The sequence below is a fragment of the Lynx canadensis genome, chromosome C2 (genome assembly GCF_007474595.2).
Source record: "Lynx canadensis isolate LIC74 chromosome C2, mLynCan4.pri.v2, whole genome shotgun sequence".
Taxonomy (NCBI): Eukaryota; Metazoa; Chordata; class Mammalia; order Carnivora; family Felidae; genus Lynx; species Lynx canadensis.
In genome coordinates this window covers 130,024,589-130,043,345 of record NC_044311.2, presented here as the reverse complement: position 1 = coordinate 130,043,345, position 18,757 = coordinate 130,024,589, and the positions used below count along the sequence as shown (strand labels likewise).

At 37.0% G+C, this 18,757-nt stretch overlaps 1 protein-coding gene across 4 annotated transcripts in view; it reads right to left on the bottom strand.

Annotated features, from left to right (window-relative positions):
• LOC115523851 (multidrug resistance-associated protein 1-like) overlaps nucleotides 1-18,438 on the bottom strand; it is an 89,064-nt gene extending 70,626 nt beyond the window's left edge. For 3 of the 4 annotated variants that reach the window (XM_030330111.1, XM_030330118.1, XM_030330115.1), the window contains exons 1-4: nucleotides 18,244-18,437; nucleotides 13,156-13,217; nucleotides 6,152-6,299; nucleotides 4,798-4,940 (exon numbers count right to left, since the gene is read on the bottom strand). In XM_030330111.1, coding sequence (XP_030185971.1) covers nucleotides 4,798-4,940; nucleotides 6,152-6,299; nucleotides 13,156-13,217; nucleotides 18,244-18,315 — 425 coding nt within the window. In that variant the 5' untranslated portion in view covers nucleotides 18,316-18,437. Of the gene's footprint in view, nucleotides 1-4,797; nucleotides 4,941-6,151; nucleotides 6,300-13,155; nucleotides 13,218-18,243 lie in introns of all 4 variants that reach the window. The other variant, XM_030330117.1, reaches the window with a different exon arrangement.
• Between the last annotated feature and the right edge of the window lie 319 nt (nucleotides 18,439-18,757).

Below are 18,757 nucleotides of genomic sequence, written 5' to 3'. Positions count from 1 at the left end.
ATTAATGCCTAAGCTTGGATCTATTTTATTCGCACCTTGGACAGCATATGGGTGAAAAATTAAAAGCAATCTGTGTTGCTTTATAAACCAAATTGCTTTATAAACCAAGTACTTCAAAATATTAACTTTATTAAAATTGTACTTTGGAATCAAATATATACCAACCAGTGTTTCTAAAATGACTATTAAAACCTCTAGTCATTGAAAATTATTTGGAGCATTGTATATTCTCAATGACACTATTAAATTATTCCATACCCCACCTAGATAAAATAATAGGAGGTTTGGTACTTATCAGTGGATCTGTATCAGATGCTATCCATTGGGACACCAAATTATTTTTACAAGAGCAACTTACTGAATGTTTTCTTGGTCTGGAAATTAAATTTCCTGAAAGAAGTGCACTATTCTTCTTATTGTGGATATATCTACCTATCAGACTTTTTCCTTTCTCATAAAATCAAACAACTAAATGACTATAATAAGTATCATAGTGGGTCTACACATATAAATCAGGAAGTACTAAAAATAATCTGTGATCAATACATGGTGAAGACCATAAAACCATATTCATCATATCAGATGTGAATACTCATTTTTTTGTTTGACTAATATCATAATAAAATTCATAGAAAGGGGGAAAATAGTAAGCACAACAATCAGCAAGAAACATGTTTCTTCTAACAGTAAATTAATGAAAGTGTTATTTTTAGATGTTTGATTATTACATATATGAGTCATGATAACAGGACAATATATTTTCATCCTTACAAACAGTCCTGTCTAGTACTTTTCCTTATCAAAAGAAAAAATAGACATCTCAAAATTAGCTAAAAAAAATTAACTCCCCCAGGCTCGGATTATGATCATACAGAGTCATAAAATTCTTTCTTTTTTTATGTTTCAACTTTGTATTTACATTCTAGTTAGTTAACATATAGTTAAACTCATAAATTTTTTCTGATCATTTATTCCTCAATGCGGAAATATTAAGGCTATTCATCTACTTTAGAATGAGAATCTCTTGATTCTCTTGATTCTTGAAGAGTATAACTTTGGATAAGCCCATTTATTTAGTATTCTATTGAGGAAATGTATTTGAGTCCTATGTGCCAGGCTCTGTGCTAGGTGCTAAGGACACAGACATTGAGTAACACATGATCCTTTACCAGGAGGAGCTGGAAGTCTAGGCAGGAAGAAATACACATCAACTCATTTCAATACAATATTGACACTACTGTTTTGCAGGTATGGTCAAGCTAGAATGTTACAAAAGTATGTCATAAAATTATGGGCACCATTGTGTAACCCTTAGGCAAGGAGTTAGCAATTCTTTAACACCCTATTATAGACTGCAAATATTTGGAGAAGATAGAGACCCTGAATTGCCATCACCTATAGCTATTTTAGAAAACAGTAACCACAGTGAGATTCTAGAATGAGTTTTTGAGCAGTAGTCATTGGAAAATAGGAATCAGAGCATGCCTAAAAATGGCTGGGAATGTCTTACTACACCTTTCACTGAGAAGTTAAACCTAAGTATTCTAATTCTCCTCCCCTTGGCTCTGCGCTAATTTAGGGGCTTCTGTGACCAAACTAATGTGGCAGAAGTGACACTCTGGCTCTTCTAAGCCTAAGTCATAACAAGACTTGTCTGAGCCTCTTGGCATGTTCACTCTGAAAAAATCCAGCTGCCATGTGAGAAGTTCAACTTACCAGAGACTCCTGTGTTCAACCTAACCATTTGGAGAGGCAATGGAGAGATAGAGACAGATAGACAGACAGACAAAGATTGATATCAGGCCATTTCCACCCATCGTAGCCCAGGCATCAGTATGTAAGTTAAGAAGCCATCCTGGACATTCCAGCACTAGTACACATAAAAAAGAACCAAAGTAACCCAGCTAACAGCCAGAGCCAAGGCCCACAAAATTTGTCTCTACTTGAGCTGCTACAGGTCTCTCCAGCCATTCAAGCTACTCAGCTAAAGCCACCATCATGGTGGATCAAAGAAAATCCATCCCTCTCTGAATATACAAGATTATGCCTTGTTTCTGTAGCGCAGCGATTATTGTGTTTGCCTCACAGATATTTGTGAACACAATCATCATTGTTTTATGCCAATAAATTTTGACATGCTTAATACTACGGCAACAGATCACCAGAACAGGGCAGGAGAGGAAGATGCTGTTTCATATACATTTCTGATAGATTTCTGGCCAAAGATGAGATAACTCTATGGCAACTCCTTAAAATAGCCGGGATATATAAGGGTGAGCAGCAGAGGTAGGGGGAAGGAAAGGTATGTTACCTTGTCTGCGGGGGATTTTAACCCAGCAGACATTTGGATTATATTTCCATAGGCAAGGGAACCAGACTTTGGGGTGAAAAATGACAGGACCAGTTTTCTGATGGCAAAGAGATATCTTCTTGCCCTAGATTCCCCAACACCATTCTCTCTGGGTTCTCCTCTCTTTGCACTATGTACTCCTTCTCACTGTCCTTTTGTGGATTTCCCTATCTTCATTAATTCCACACACTGGAATAGCTGATTATCTACAGAGATGTTTACTTCTCCTTATCCATGGTAAGGTGGTTTCATCCAGAAAAATGATTTGACATACCCAATCTAATTTGTTGGAACAGTTCCCAATTTTATTATCTCAGCTAATATCTTTCTTAACTCCAGACTTAAGCTTACTCAATCTTTTTGGATTGGCTAGATGGCTGTCAGGGATCCCCAACGCCACTCCCTAGTTAAATGATCCATTAGAGGGACATATAGCAGTCAGCATCTAGTTATACTAATGATTATGATTTATTATGGTGAAAGTATACACAAAAAATCAGCAAAGAGAAAAGGTACATGTAGTAAAGTCCAGGAGAAAACAGATATAAGCTTCCAAAAGTCTTCTCTCAGTAGGGTCACACAAAACACACTTAATTATCCTGGCAACTAGTTGTGGCCGCATATGTAAAATGTTGTCTACCAGATAAGCTCATTAGAGATTCAGTATCCAGGGCACCCTTTTCCTAACATATGCCAAAATTCCAGACTCCCAGAAGGAAAGCAGGTATTCAGCATGAATCGTATTGATTGTTAAGCAGTTTGGACGTACTGAGCCACTGTTAACAGTTATGGTAGCAGGAACCCTCCTGAAATGCAAGTTCCAGTTGCCTACCAAAAGTCACCCCTCTAAGCAGACCTTCCAAAGAATAGCAGTCAGGCTTTCCAAAGGACAGCAGTCAGTCAGTTCATTCTTTCCTGCAAAATGGCTAATATGTATTTCAAACTTAGCAAGTCCAAAAGGAAACCCCACACCCTACTCTACTCTTTCCTGAGCCTTCTATATCTCAGTAAATGGTGTCTCATTTACCTTGTTACTTCAACCAAAAACTCTGAAGGCATCCTTGATTCCTCCCCTCTCTCAACTTACATTCAATCCATCAGTATATGATGTTGATTCTACCTTTAAAATAGAGCCAGAATCTAACTACTTCTTATCACCTTCGTTGCTACAACCTAGCTGAAGCCACCACTGACTTTTGCCTGGACTATCTCAGTATTTCAACTGGTGATACTTTTACTTTTCCTCCTTTTTATATTATTTTCTGCATAGCAGCAGAGTGATCCCTATAAAACTTAGGTCTAATCATATCAATTCCTGCTCAAAATTTCCAACGTTTTCCCTCTTAACACAGAATAAAAGCCTATTTCCCCCATCATATTCCATAAGTTCCTTTAAAATCTTGTTCATTCCCAGACCTTTCTTACCTCTGATTTCTTCTCCAATTCTTTGTTCTAGCCTCACTTATCTCCCATGAGTCCTCAAAGACACCAAGCATGCACCTGCCTCAAGGCTCTTGCCCTTCTTGTTCTTCCTATTTGCAATAGATATGGTCTTGGCTTCCTCTCTAACTTCCTTCAGGACTTTTTTCAAATGTCACCTTATCACTAGTATCTTCCCTAACTTCTTTAAATTAACATAGCACTTCGATCTCCCTAGAGAGGCATTTCCTACTTCTCCTTGTTGAATACTTTGTCCTTAACACTGATTATTTCTTAATATCATTTATATTTATTCATTTGTTTACTATTTGTCTCACCCCTCTGAGTGTCATCAGAGCAGGGACTTTTTGACTTTTGTCTACCCCTAGGGTCAATCAAGTACAGTAGCGTGTAGTAAGTACTCAATAAATACCGGACAAAATACAAGCCTGGACATTATCTAAGAGTCAAGTAACTAAGGATTAATTCTGTTTTCATGAATTGAATAGTTCTTAAAAACTCCAACAACCTGGAAATGTATTCAATACAAAAATATTATTATAGGTCAATAAAAAAATTTGTTTTTCCTTCATATATATCATTTCATTTTCTGAATATACATCTAAAACAGAGTTCCTAGATTTTAGTCATAACTCTGGCATTTTCTAGCTCTGTGAAGTTAGGCAAATTTCTTAAACCTCTCTGTTTCTGCATCATGATAACGATTGTAATAATACTTCCTATCTCATAGGATGGTTGTAAAGATTGAATAAGACAATTAATATAAAGAATTTAGAACAGTGTGTAGTACACAGTTGGCTTCAGTAAATATTGACTATATTATCATCATTCACATTTGTGTGAATGGCAAAGTTAACAGAATGTCCATATCCTAAGTAAAATTTGCAATAAGGTCTTTTCCTACTCTTTTTTAGTACAACTCTTAGAATGAAACACTTGCTTATCATTTGCTTATCATTTAACTGTAGAGAGAGTAAAAAAAAAAAAAAGAAAAGACTACAACTTACTTCATTATGAGTGGGCTAGTGAAGGACAAAATATCAGCAAACACTTTGAATAAAGCAACTTGAATCAGGACAAACTTAAAGGTGTTCCACAATGCATAGAGCAGAGATGGTTTCCTGGCACGTGCCTCTTTATGAAAGGATGCCTACATAATGAAAGAAAATAAGAAACCATGAGAAAATTGGATAGAGCAAATACAAGTAAAAATGAAATATATATATAAACCAACCATAAAATTAGTAATGTAACCCAAAGATAATAAAATAAGGGCACCTGGGTGGCTCAGTCACCCAGTAAGTGTTCGACTACTGATTTCAACTCAAGTCGTGGTTTCACAGTCATGAGATTGAACCCTGCATGGGGCTCCACATGGAGCCTGCTTAATATTCTCTTTCCCTCCCCTTCTGCCCCTGCACCCCCACTCATGCTCTCTCTCTTTCTCTCCCTCTCAAAAAATAAAAATAAATAAATAAATAAATAAATAAATAAATAAATAAAACAAAAATAATAAAATAATAAGAAAGGGATAAATTCAGTTAAACTTGAAAATATGACCTATATCATTGGTAAAGTATGTCTCCAGAACGCCTGATATTACTTATATCATGGGGTATAAATGCACAAGAGAAATAGTTGTATTTTATTACTTTTGTGAATGTTGAAACTTTCATTAAAATAATTAATATAAATAGAGTTTTATCTTCAAATTATATTTTCTTTTTGGGAATTCTAAAGAGGAGATATGTGTGCATATGTGATACAAGATATGGAGTACCTGCCCCTGCACCATAAACTTTGGCCATGGTTGCCATATTACTTACTTGGACCAATAGATATGAGGCCATGAGATATAGAAACCATCTCTGCCATGATAGTTGAGCAAAAGATACTGGTGAAAAGCCAAAGATAACATATCAACACATTGTTCTTGATATTAAAGGGAGGAGATGCTGAATAATTTTATGACATAAATTAGTTGCAATAAAAATCAATTGTACTTATGAAAATGGCTTGTCATTTCACATATTTTAGGAACTTTCTAAATTAATAATAATATCTCACATTTGGAAGAAGCTTTTTCTAGTTTTAGGTAGTAATTAGGTACTCAAGATTTAAGAATTAATTACCTTGGGGCGCCTGGGTGGCTTAGTCAGTTGAGCGTCCAACTTCAGCTCAGGTCATGATCTCACAGTCCATGAGTTCGAGCCCCACGTCAGGCTCTGTGCTGACAGCTCAGAGCCTGGAGCCTGCTTCCAATTCTGTGTCTCCCTCTCTCTCTCTGTCCCTAACCCACTCATGCTCTGTCTCTCTCTGTCTCAAAAATAAACAAAAACATTAAAAAAAAGAACTAATTACCTTTATTTCTTGCCTCTCTTGATTCCTTAAAACTTCCTTCCTCCATTGTTTTTCAAAGATGGGACACACAATATAGGAAGAATCACTTTCATTTAGTTCAAAAAGATCTTCTCTTTCCAAAGGTTTCTTATATCCTAAAAGAATTATTCTAAAAATGAAAGAGTAAGGTAAACAATTCAGCAAAACTAATAATCAACTTAAAAATAATTTTTCATGCATTTATTTTATTCTTTGATTTATAAATTATTTTTTTAATCAGGATGGAATGATTAGACTGTATTTTGGAAAGTCATACAACTTATCCTGCAGTTGAACAATGTGTAATAATCATTTGTAGCTTTTAGAATTATTGGGACATCCATTTATTTAGTGAAACACTAAATTTACTCATTTCATATTGGAGTCACCTACTACTTACCTACCTTACTGAAATTTAAATAGTTAACATTCGCAGTAAGGTGTATTCACTCCAAAACCCCAAACTAACTGCTTTTTAGTCTTGAATAAGAGGAGAAATGGATCCAACCTCTGCATCTGCAACTTCTCCTATTCCACCCGGACATTATATATATACCCTTTGCCATTTGACTTTAGAAATTGTCCAACTAGATGTGGAGTACCTGTTTGTGCCCCATAAACATCAGCCTTGGCCATATGACCTATTTTGACCAATAGACTATGAGCCAAAGTGACAGTGTCATTTCTGAGCCCATGCCTTAAGAAGTGTGACAAATTGGGGCGCCTGGGTGGCGCAGTCGGTTAAGCGTCCGACTTCAGCCAGGTCACGATCTCGCGGTCCGTGAGTTTGAGCCCCGCGTCAGGCTCTGGGCTGATGGCTCAGAGCCTGGAGCCTGCTTCCGATTCTGTGTCTCCCTCTCTCTCTGCCCCTCCCCCGTTCATGCTCTGTCTCTCTCTATCTCAAAAATAAATAAAAAAAAAAAAAAAAAAAAAGAAGTGTGACAAATGACCGCTAGTCTCAGCACTTCCACTCTCCCCCATTCAATGAACTTGCCCCAAGGGAGACTGTGAATAAATTATGCAAGAACAACAGGTCTAAATTAGAACTGTCCCAGGCAAACTAGGATGCATGATCTAGTTACACCACAGATGTTGTGGCAGACAATAAATTATACTTACCTCACAGCCATCCTTCTGCCCCATCATCTTCCTACTACCAGGAATCTTGATACTTATTCAGGTGAAAATCTCTTGAACTCAGGATAAGTCCTTATCTCAGCCAGAGTCATAATTATGATCAGTCTAAAGCAGTCCTGGTAATCTGACAACATTTTGCTTGGCATTAACAATATAACTCAGTCTGCTGAGGAGAACTTTCTTTTCCAAAAGAAGGCTCAAACTTCGAGAGGAGAAAATGTCTTGCCTCCTTTTTCCTTCCCCTTCTTCCTTCCTGCCTGCACTGAAGGCATAATACTCTGATATAGAGAAGCCATCTTCTTCACCATGGGTGAAAAGCCAAATAATAAGGATGGGAAGTAGAAAGAAAAACTCTGGGCCCTTTGTGACATTTCTGAGGTAGTTCATCAGCTTATTCCCAGCGTTCTTCTCAGTAACATAAAAAAATAAATACCTATTTGTTTAAGCTATAATTATCTGGCTATTGTGTTGCTTGAGGCAAAACATGTTCCTAAGTTCAGATATACTCAGTTTATGAGCTTGGTGACATGATTTGTTCAGTAAGAAATTAAACCCACATTTAAACTCAGGCCTTCTGACTCAATAGTTTCTGTTCTTTCCATTATAAAGTACCTTATTAGTCCAAGAAACCATAACATGGTGTTACACTATCCCAAATTGGGACTGCTTCATTGTCATTATGACTGAACAATCTCTATTATTGATTGACCCTGAGATGGATTTAAACTCTGTGGTAACCAGAGTCTCCACAGGATTCATTTTTACTTTTATTACACTATATAATATCATATTACAGTTCATATTTAACAAAAAGGTTTAAATGTAATAAGAAAGGACCTTCTGTAATCACGTTTCTGTTGGCTCAAATATGCTGGACATTTTCCTGCACTGCAGTTTCAAAACCATATTAAGCAATAAACTACTTTTAAGTCATATTAAGCCTTTCTCTTCCATTCCACAAAATAAATATTCATTTTCAAAATAAGATTGCATTGATTTTCACAAAAGCATTTTAATAACATTTACTGCCTCAGCATTTTGAGTTAGAACCATGCAAAACTCAGCGGTTTTGGTGCACAGGGATAAGTGACCCCTGGCTTTCATGCTGAGTCTCCAAATAATGCAGCATCTAAAAGTGACACTTACACTGAATTGATTGTGATGCACATGGCTCAGTTGTTTAACCACCGTGACTTCCCTTTTCCCAGGTGTGTGCTTCTTCCTTCTCTTTTGCTCTCTTCTGTACATTTAAATATGCTCATCACCCTGGCTCATCTTTCTACCACACATAAGCATCCAGGAAAAGAGAAAGCAGTGCTTCTTTAAATCCAATGATGAGGCAGCTCTTAGGGAGGCAACAAGGACCAACAGCTGACCCTCCCGATAGTGGAATGTAGCCTGGACTGGGTCCCATAAACTTAAGGACTTGATTCCTAAGTGGTAATAAGGTTCCTGCATGCATCTTGTATGTTTTACACTGATAGTGCTTTTCAAAGGTCATTCAGTTCAATGAATTTGATACTCACAACTCTCTGAAGCAGGCAGAGCAGTATTAATTTCCCGTGTTTACAGGCGGTTAAACACCAGGAACTCCAGAGCCTGGTCAGAGTTTTTTAAATGTGACATAAACCGGTGCTAACGTGACCATAGGCAGACAATGCCGTTAAGTGTAATATTTCCACTCTGTTTTCAATATTGTTGTCTTAGAATTCTGAGTATATTTGACATTAACAAGTGTGAGTACACATCTCATCCAACTGATGTTAAGAGCAGCAAACCAGTAGCAGTAGGCCAGGAAGATGAGATGAAAGGTAAATTTTGTAGATGTGTAATACCAGAAAGTGTGGAAAGTATAGATATACAATCGAATTATCAAGTTTACTACTGTTAATCACCTTTTTAAATATTTCTGCAAAGCGGTGATTGTGTCACAGGAGAAGGCAAAAAGTCAGTCTGTCCAACAGTTGTAGGATAGGACAAAGTCAGGCAGTGTACAAGTGTTATTAATATGTGAGGAAAAGGTAGGGCAGACTGAATAGTGTATCCCTGGTTAAAATAGTGATTCAATTGTGACCGGTAAAAACTTTAACTAGAGTTTTCCGTGTATGTCAAGGGGATTATTCTATGACAATGATTATTATACACTGATGACAGATTATATTTGCTAATAAAGGCTTCATAATTATTTGATCATCAAAACCACTCTACAAATTCTGCCTTAGGAATTAAGGCTCATAAGCATATAATTCCCTAATTATTTGTATCATCTGAGCACATTTTAATTGAATTATTCATATAATTATGGGAGCTTGAATTTGGCCTAGGAAATAATTTCTAATTTTATTCTGTAACTCAAAGAACAGATCTGAGAACACAATTAGCCACTGTCTTCAAAAAGGCATTCTCTTAAACAATAGCTATGTTTCAGCTGCTACTGTTTAATTACCAGATAAGAAATCAAATTAGATTCATGCCAATGACAGTTCCAGATAGGAGCATGCTATAAAAATATTTCCTATCTAGGTCTAAGATGTTAAATTTGAACAGAAAATAAATGTTATATTCAACAATTACATCTTATTGGTTTGATTGATCTAAGATAGTGACAGATATTGAGGTGCCATATTTTACAGTTTGTTGTGCCTTATCCTGCATATTAAGTTTAATTTCAGCTTCATATTTTAGGCTTCATAAAATGGTATTCATAATATTTAAAACAAATACATATAGTTTTTATAGTTTGATAATTAAGTTTTAAAAGTACAGTTACTTAAAATTAATTTTATTTGCATTATTTAAATTCTGTGATATTTTCTGTGACTTAAAACTGACAGTCTGAAACTTAAAGCCAGAATAGACCTCACTCTTTCTCTCAAGACACGAATGAAATATAACTCAGGTTTGGAAAATAAACATGAACAAAAAATCATTAAGTATAAATAGCCCACATTTACATAATTCTTATTTAACCTTTCTTTTTTTATAGTATATATGTATAATTTAACGTAGTATGTTGGTGTAAAATTTTTGCCATCCTCCTTAAGTGATTCATAGATTTATGTTAACTTGGAATTCTTATAACCCAACCCAATTATATGCTTCTGCCCAATTATTTGCTCACCAAGTATACCAGTTCTCTATTTACACTGCTTTCATAAAAATCACCAATGAACTTTACAATGATAAATTCAATAAAGAATACTCAATTCTTTTTTTTTTTTTAATTTACCCCTCTTCAGCATTAGGCACTACTGACCACCTTATTGTCCTCCTTTTTTGACAGTTTCCTTAGCTTTCAAACACACTCTTTCTTTTGTTTGTCTCTTACACTCTGAATGTCTTTCCTTAGCTTTCTTGTTGGATTACCACTCCTTTTACCATTTAAATACTGAGGAATCTCAATGTTCCATTTGTTCATCCCGTTCAATAAGCTCTCTTTCTGGATGATCTTATTCACGCTCATGGCTTCCACTACTGACATATAGTCAATGACTCCCAAATCCGTATTCATAGATCAAAAGCCTATATATCCAAACACCTATTTAATACTTTTTATGGGAATGAGTTAGACATCTTAAATTGACGCTTCTCTAAACTGAACATAAAGTTTTTTGTCACACCTGAATCTGACAGTTATCTGAGCCAAAAAATGATTAACATTCTTCCCAGTTCTTCAATTTCCTTATCTAATCAACATTACTAATTAGCTTTTGAATCTGTCCCTTCCTCTTCATCCTCTTTATCATTACGATAGTTCAAACTTTAGCCATAAATCTACCAGGATAATTGAAGAACCTTCTAACCATTCCCTCTATCTCCATTTTCATCTGGTACATACCATATCCACACAACTGCAAAGGTGATTTTCTGAAGCGCAAACACGAATACATTACTCTCTATTTAAAATTCTTCAGTGGCTTCTCATTATCTTTGGAATGACCTAGAAAACTCTTTATGATATGTTCTTTCAGTTTGATCTCTTGCCACATCAACTGGCTGCAATGGGGGAGGGGTCAGTTCACTCTTGCCTCTGGTTTGCATACAGTATTTGCTCAATTTGGAATGCCACTTGGCTTCATCTTACACATTGTCAAATGTTGAGTTAAAAGCATGAATTACTTACAAAACATTCCCTAACTGTGCAAATGCGCTTACATGGCGCTCCTGAAATTTGTGTTTCTTTATAATGCTTATATTGCCTTTTGCCTTTTTGGGTAATTGAAAGAGCACCTTTTAATCTTTCTAAATCTACAAATTCCTAGATGATAGGAACTAGGTCACTTTTCTCTGCATTTTTAAAGGTTAGCATAATGCAGGGTATCTGGCACACAATCAACCTTTTCTGTTTCTTTAAGGATTCATCTATGAGAATCATAAGAGCATATTTGTACATCAAATTGGGAAATTTTGTTTCTATTAACTATAGAACAAGGGGCATAAAGTTAAGATAATAAATTTAGTTTCCTATGATCATGACTTTTCTGTTATGGGGGAAAAATACATTTCTAAAGAAAGCTTCTGAATTTATAAAATTAGAAAAAGTCAGCTCTGCTCTTGTTTGAATTCTAGATGAATTACTCTGTGAGATAAATCACATTATATGTCTTATAAAAATGACTGTGTATGTGTTTTAGTAATTAGTAATAGTAATTAAGTAATTAGTAATATATATAGTAGTTATATATAACTATATAATAGTTATATACATTATAACTATATAATAGTTATATTTTATAATATATAATGTATATATATATAATGTCTATAATATATAATATATATAATATTTTATAATATATATATGATATATATACATATATAAAAGCTCAAATTGAGCTTGTGATATAGATAGATAGACCTCAAATATTTGTGGGAGTATTCCTAGTAAAGAGTAGAATAACAAAATGAAAAAAAAAAAAGCATGAAACATGGACTCAAAGAATCCGACTTCTAACACCAAGTTGGTGTGCTTCTTCCTGGGTATCAATGGACAAGTTACTTCCCCTCCTTAAGTTTCAATTTTCAATTTTCTCATCTGTAAATGCCTATCTCATAAGACTTGGGGGAGAATTAAGTGAAATTATATACACATATATACTGGATAATAAAAAAAAAATCCAACTTTCTGCCCCTCCACAGTGCTAATATAATACAAATCCTATAAAGGGACAGCCATATTGCAGGACTATTAGCAATCTTCTCTGTGAACCACTTTCTATGATACTATCTGTGGTTTCTCTATAATAAAATGTTTTCTTTTTTTTTTATTTTTTTAACGTTTATTTATTTTTGAGACAGAGAGAGACAGAGCATGAACGGGGGAGGGGCAGAGAGAGAGGGAGACACAGAATCGGAAGCAGGCTCCAGGCTCTGAGCTGTCAGCACAGAGCCCGACGCAGGGTTCAAACTCACAAACTGCGAGATCCTGACCTGAGCCGAAGTCGGACGCTCAACCGACTGAGCCACCCAGGCGCCCCTATAATAAAATGTTTTCTATGCGAAAAAATCTTCACAAAGTCATTCTATAAAAATATTCATGCTGGAACATCTAGGTGGCTCAGTAAGTTGAGTGTCCGACTTCAGCACAGGTCATGATCTTGCGGTTTTTGAGTTCGAGCCCTGCGTAGGGCTCTGTGCTGACAGCTCAGAGCCTGGAACCTGCTTCAGATTCTGTGTCTCCCTCTTTCTCTGCTTCTCCCCTGCTTGCTCGCTCTCTCTCTCTCTCAGAAATAAATAAACATTAAAAAATATATATTCATGCTTAGATTAGAGGAATAACATTTAGGTGTCGTTTCCCTTGGAATCTTCCTTAGGGTAGTATGTTACATACAAATTAGTAAAATTCCTACCTGCTAAACCAGGAATATGTCATCCGACTGAAGAATGAAGCACTTTTCTCTGGATTGCATTTCTAGAAAGAAAAATACAACAAGTAGTCTGTGAAGAATATGCCTTTACTTTATATTTGAAATATCTTTGTCAGCAGGTGGAAAAGTACACATGAAATAATTTCATTTACTAACAGTCGCAGCTATGTTCATATCGTAATCCTTAAGGAATAAAATTAAGATATTAGAATGGTGGATAGACTACAAGCATTTTAAGATTTCTCCCAAAATTATCATTATGACTCGTTTTCACAGCAAAAAACCATGTAGGAAAGGAAAATCATTTCTGATATTTCTACTTCTCATTCTCTCTGTGTGTGTGTATATATATATATACCCTCAAATTTCTATGACTGTGTATATATATGAAGATATATATATATGTATATATATATAAGCTAAATTTAAAATATTTTATCCACTAAATTAAAGATAGCTTTGTCTTTTTCTGGAAAATAGAAAAATAAGAGACTAATAGTCATTTGGTTTACTTCTGTGTGTTTAATTACATATTTTTGTATAAATGTATAAATACATAAACAATTATCTATTTATCTCCGTTGCATATTATTTTGGGAAGTTATAACATTTCCATAAATTCCTTCCTGTTGATCTGGTGAGTTCAATCAAAAGAAAGTTTTAACAAAGAAGGCCTCAAAAGTAATCATTTTATATTTTTAGAGTCAGCATCAATGTACATTTTAAAAAGTAAAACTGATCACCACAGTAAAGCTCATTATTAGAAACTGTCCCATATTTAACAATTTTATCATACATCCTCTCTAATCCGGTTCTGATTTCATACATAAAGTGTTTACCATGTTTTTAAAAAATTCTTATCCTAGAAGGAGTGAGTGCCAAAATTCTATCCTGTACAGCAAAATGTCCTGAGTATGGAGGTGAGAACATTATTTATTCCAAATCTGCTCTGTGAGTTGTAGCAAATGACATACTATAAATCATTGAAGATATGTGTAATTTACTCAATTGCTATATACCTTGATATTACTGTTGCAAAAGTAAATGCAATGACAAATGTAAAACAGTCATCATCACACTGTGGCCCAAAACAACCACTCACTCCTGTGACCTATGATATCATCATCACTACTATTACCAAATGTATCATTTGGAAAATAAGTGCACATATTATCGTGGAAAACGTTCTGAAAATTCTTCAATTAACCTGGAAGTCACATTTTCTTTCACAGGGAGTTGCCAATTTGATCATTTACCACCAATGAAAAGATTTTATTCACATCCAAGACACAAGTATGTCTGTGGCAGATTGAAAATGGCTACAAATTCTTAGCAGCTTTTCCCATCAAGAGGTAGACTCCATTTTCCACCCCTTGAATCTGAGCTGGTGTTGCTTCTTATTTTGATCAGGAGTGACACAAAGAGAGCTCCAATTCTAAGCCCCAAGAGGCTTGGTGTACTCAGAACCCTAAGTGCACCACGTGTCTGATCCTAAGCTGGCCTGCTAATGGATGAGAGACCCCGGAGAAGAGAGCTGAGGTGCTCATCTGTCTGTCATCCTGGCTTGGAAACTGCCAGACATATGAGTAGACTACCCAGTCACCATTCAACCCTCCAGCTGGCAGTAGTGCTTAAAACAGTTCAGCAGAGTTCAGTCAAGCTGACCCAAACTAGGTCATGATCCAACTGATCAGAGAATCATGAGCTAATTAAAAAAAAAAAAAAAAAAAAAAAAAAAGGTGGTTGGTTTCAGCACCCATGTCTTACAAAGCTTCTAGAGAGGGTTATTTTAGCAGACCAAGAACTCAGTATTTGACTTAACTTTCTGTCTAGGCCCACTGTCCATGGGAAAGCATCTCCTATGAGGTCCTTTGAGTCCTCTGTTAAACAGACTCCTTAGATGTGGGCCAGGCATCTTACACTGAACTTGTCACAGTGAATTCCAAGCATATTTACCTCCCAGAAAATAAACAGTAAACAGGTAAAATATCTGGTGAAGGTAATAAGCCTTACCAAGCACCAAGAATGTATGAATGACTTTTTAATAAATACTTACTGAATTCATAGCACAGGTCTCACTGAGTTCATTATTGATATATTGCCACAAAGCAACATCTATATAGAAAACTAAGACAGAACAATTCTAAAACTATCTTTCAGTGTTCTGATTTCCTCCTATCCTCTCCTAAGCATTTCTCAGTCCTTCTAACTCACTTACTCTCACTCTGACAGTATTTTTGGTCTGCAGATCTATTTACCCCAAATCTTTCCCATTTTCCTCATCTACCCAAGCCTAGTACAGGCCTTTGTTTTCTAAGCCATTTTCTTATCTACTGTACTTATCTACCATTGGGCATATAGTAGGAATTCCATAAACATACCTTAACATTTCTGACTTAAGGGCAATTTTCAACTAAATAGAGGTCCTGTTATTTCTGGATTATGATGGAAGAACAGGAAGTATTCAGACCATGAGACCACAGCATAGTCAGGGTCCAGGATTAATGCAGCGTGTTGCTTTCAGTCTCCTTGGGTTCAATCTTCGGATGTGGCCAATGAGGATATGGTTTGTGTGACTGCTACATTTAACAATATCTCATAACCCCTAGCTTCAGGAGCTCTCTTTTAGATACTGGAGGAGAGTTCTGGAATTGGTGGAAGAAATTAAGCGGAAGTGGAAGTACAGCTTCATGGAGAGGGAATACATCCAGAAATCAAAAAGAATTGGTTTCTTAATCAATTATTATGTGCCAGATTCTGTACAAAGTATATTATCTCATTAACTATAACATGTCTTTGTGGTGAGACCATTTTTGTCATCCCCATTTTACAGAAGACAAAACGAAGACCTAGAGTTTAAGAAACTTACCTGAAGATCCTCCAGCTAAGAAGTTTAAGCGATTGGATCTAATCTACTTAGTTCACTCTATCTCCCAGCCATAATTCCACACTCTCAACTCTACCTGTTACAGGCTTTTGCTGATGCTTAGAGATACCCTTCCTCCTGCCCACATCCTTCTACTTCACTTCTGGCTAATTCTCACTTGTACTTCAATCCTATTTAAGATTTATTGCCTTCGGAAAGAAAGAAAGAAAGAAAGAAAGAAAGAAAGAAAGAAAGAAAGAAAGAAAGAAAGAAAGAAAGAAAGAAAGAAAGAAGGAAGGAAAAAGATTTACTTTGATAATTACTTTCCTCCCATCCCAGCCTTCAAGGCTTATATTGTTGTTCTGGGTTACCATAGCAATCTCAACATATTCTTCACGAAGGATTTAAAGGGCTTCAGTCTTCACTGAATTTACCCTCACTGTTTCCTGACTAATCATCTGCTCACAGTTTTTTCTCTCCTGCTAGACGTAATTGCTCTGAAAGACAGAAAACCATATTTGATTTATCTTTATATTTTCAGTTTCAGCACAGAGACTACCTCATAACAAACATGTTTTGGAGGAATGAATGAATGGCCACTAATCACTGCAAGAAAAATATTTAGAAGCATTCTATTCGTAGGTCACCATGCCAACCGTAGACTCTATCAGGTAGTCATATTCTTGGGGTGCCTGCGTGGCTCAGTCAATTAAGCATCCAACTGTCGATTTTTGGCTCAGGTCATGATTTCACTGTTCACTGGCGCTGTCAGCAGGGACCCTGCTTGGGATTCTCCCTCTCCTCTCCTCTCTCTCTCTCTCTCTCTCAAAATAAATACATAAATATTAAAACAAAGCCATGTTCTTAGTTTATAAGTAGGTAGTATTCTTATCTGAGATCTATTATGTCAAAAATATCAAGTCGTTTTAATGGAATGTAATTAATCATAAAAGGTTTTCAATATGCTTTGAAACCTTTAACTTTTTTTTTTTTCAATTTGACATCACAGAAATAACAAAAAGAAAATGCAATTAAAACTAGTATTTTCAATCTTACCTAAATGGATTCCTGGTCCACAAAGCTATCCAGACTGAATAATAGTCAAAGATATAAACATTGATGGAATCCTATGGGAAGAACTGACTGGAATTTGGGGTAAGAGAATTATTTGTTTTATAAATTCCCTCCCTACAAGTGTGTCATTTACTGCCACCTCTGTAGTTGTATTAGTGATGTTAAACCCGTTTCCCACTTTAAGCCTAACAAATAAAAAAGGTGTATTGTCCTGGTGGAGCTCTTTCATATTTTTAAGCGATTTATTCAACATTTATGTTTTATAAACTTTTAAAAGAATACTTTCCATATAATTTGCTTTACCTTTAAAGAAGTTTATAGTTTCATTTCATATGTAATCAGAACAGTATCGTCATATGTAAGTGACACTTGGAGTCACTAACAAAAACCAGGAGTAGAACAAGATCACCTGGATCTGAAATCTCCCTCCTCCTCCTCCTCCTCCTCCTCCTCCTCCTCCTTCTCTTTAGAATTACAGAACTACTTACGTTAGGGGCTATTTCTAAGACTTGTCTCCTATAGTGGTGAAAAGTAAAACAAGTGGAATTTTTTGTTAAGGAAATTCCTCCTAACACACAAGTGCGGGGTTCATTTCCCTGTACTTCTGCCCTAGCACGTGACTCCTATTGTGGAAGAAGCACGTGTTATCATGGGGGCAGAGTAAGGCACAGTTCAGTGTCCGCAGTTTCTGGGTTGCCCCAACCTCAGTCTCCCAAAACGGTCGGTTAACACAGCATTATTTATCCCGAGTCTCTCCTGCGGCTTTAATGGGGTCTGCCACCGCTTGCAGAATTCTAATTCCAACCTCTACTCCTTCAGCGATGCCAGGTCCACTCGTTCTTTTCTCAAATGCTTGTTTCTGTTTACTACGGGGGAGTTATTCATCCCTTCAAACAAAGATGCCTTTCTCTCCTTCAGCAGCCTCCTCGACTGCCGCTCTCAAGACTGCCCTCGCGTGTGTGTGTGTGTGTGTGTGTGTCTCATGTGTGATTACGGCTAAAACAAGGCTCTAAACCATCACTTCGCGTTTCAGCGTCTTAACAGGAGGCTCTCCCCTCCCCAACTCCCTTTCCCCATCGAGAGTGGCCGGGAGACCGCCCGCCTCTCCCCGCAGGACCAATAAGCATTACCTGCGCCTCAGGCCCCTCGGGGACCCGCTCGTAGTCGCCGCGGGCGCCCCACCTCCGCGGGCCGGAGAACATGGTCCTCGGGCGCCTGGCGACGACGGGAGGCGGAGAGAGGCACGGAGGCTGTCACCTCTCTCCGCTGGGGTCGGTCAGTCCGGCGCCTACAAGGTGGAAGGACGCGCGCACTCAGCCCAGACCTAGTTGGCAGTCGCCGTGCCCGGACCCGACCCTTCCCGCGAGCGCGCCCCGGGCGACCGGCAGGGGGCGGGAGGCGGGCGCGGGGTGGAGCAGGCAGGGGGGTCGGAGTGGGAGGTAGGGGCGGAAGGAGAGGCGGGACCTTCTGTAGGGTACTAAGATCTGCCTCCGGGGGAGTTTGCACTTTGTAGGTCTCCACTCTTGAAGCTGCAGGATTGCTCTGTTAGAAAATCAGTGTTTCTTCATGATAGAGCACAAAGCTCATTTCTCCCTGGGATGAGGGGAGAAATTTTGTTTGTAAACAGAATATTGCAGTTGTCCC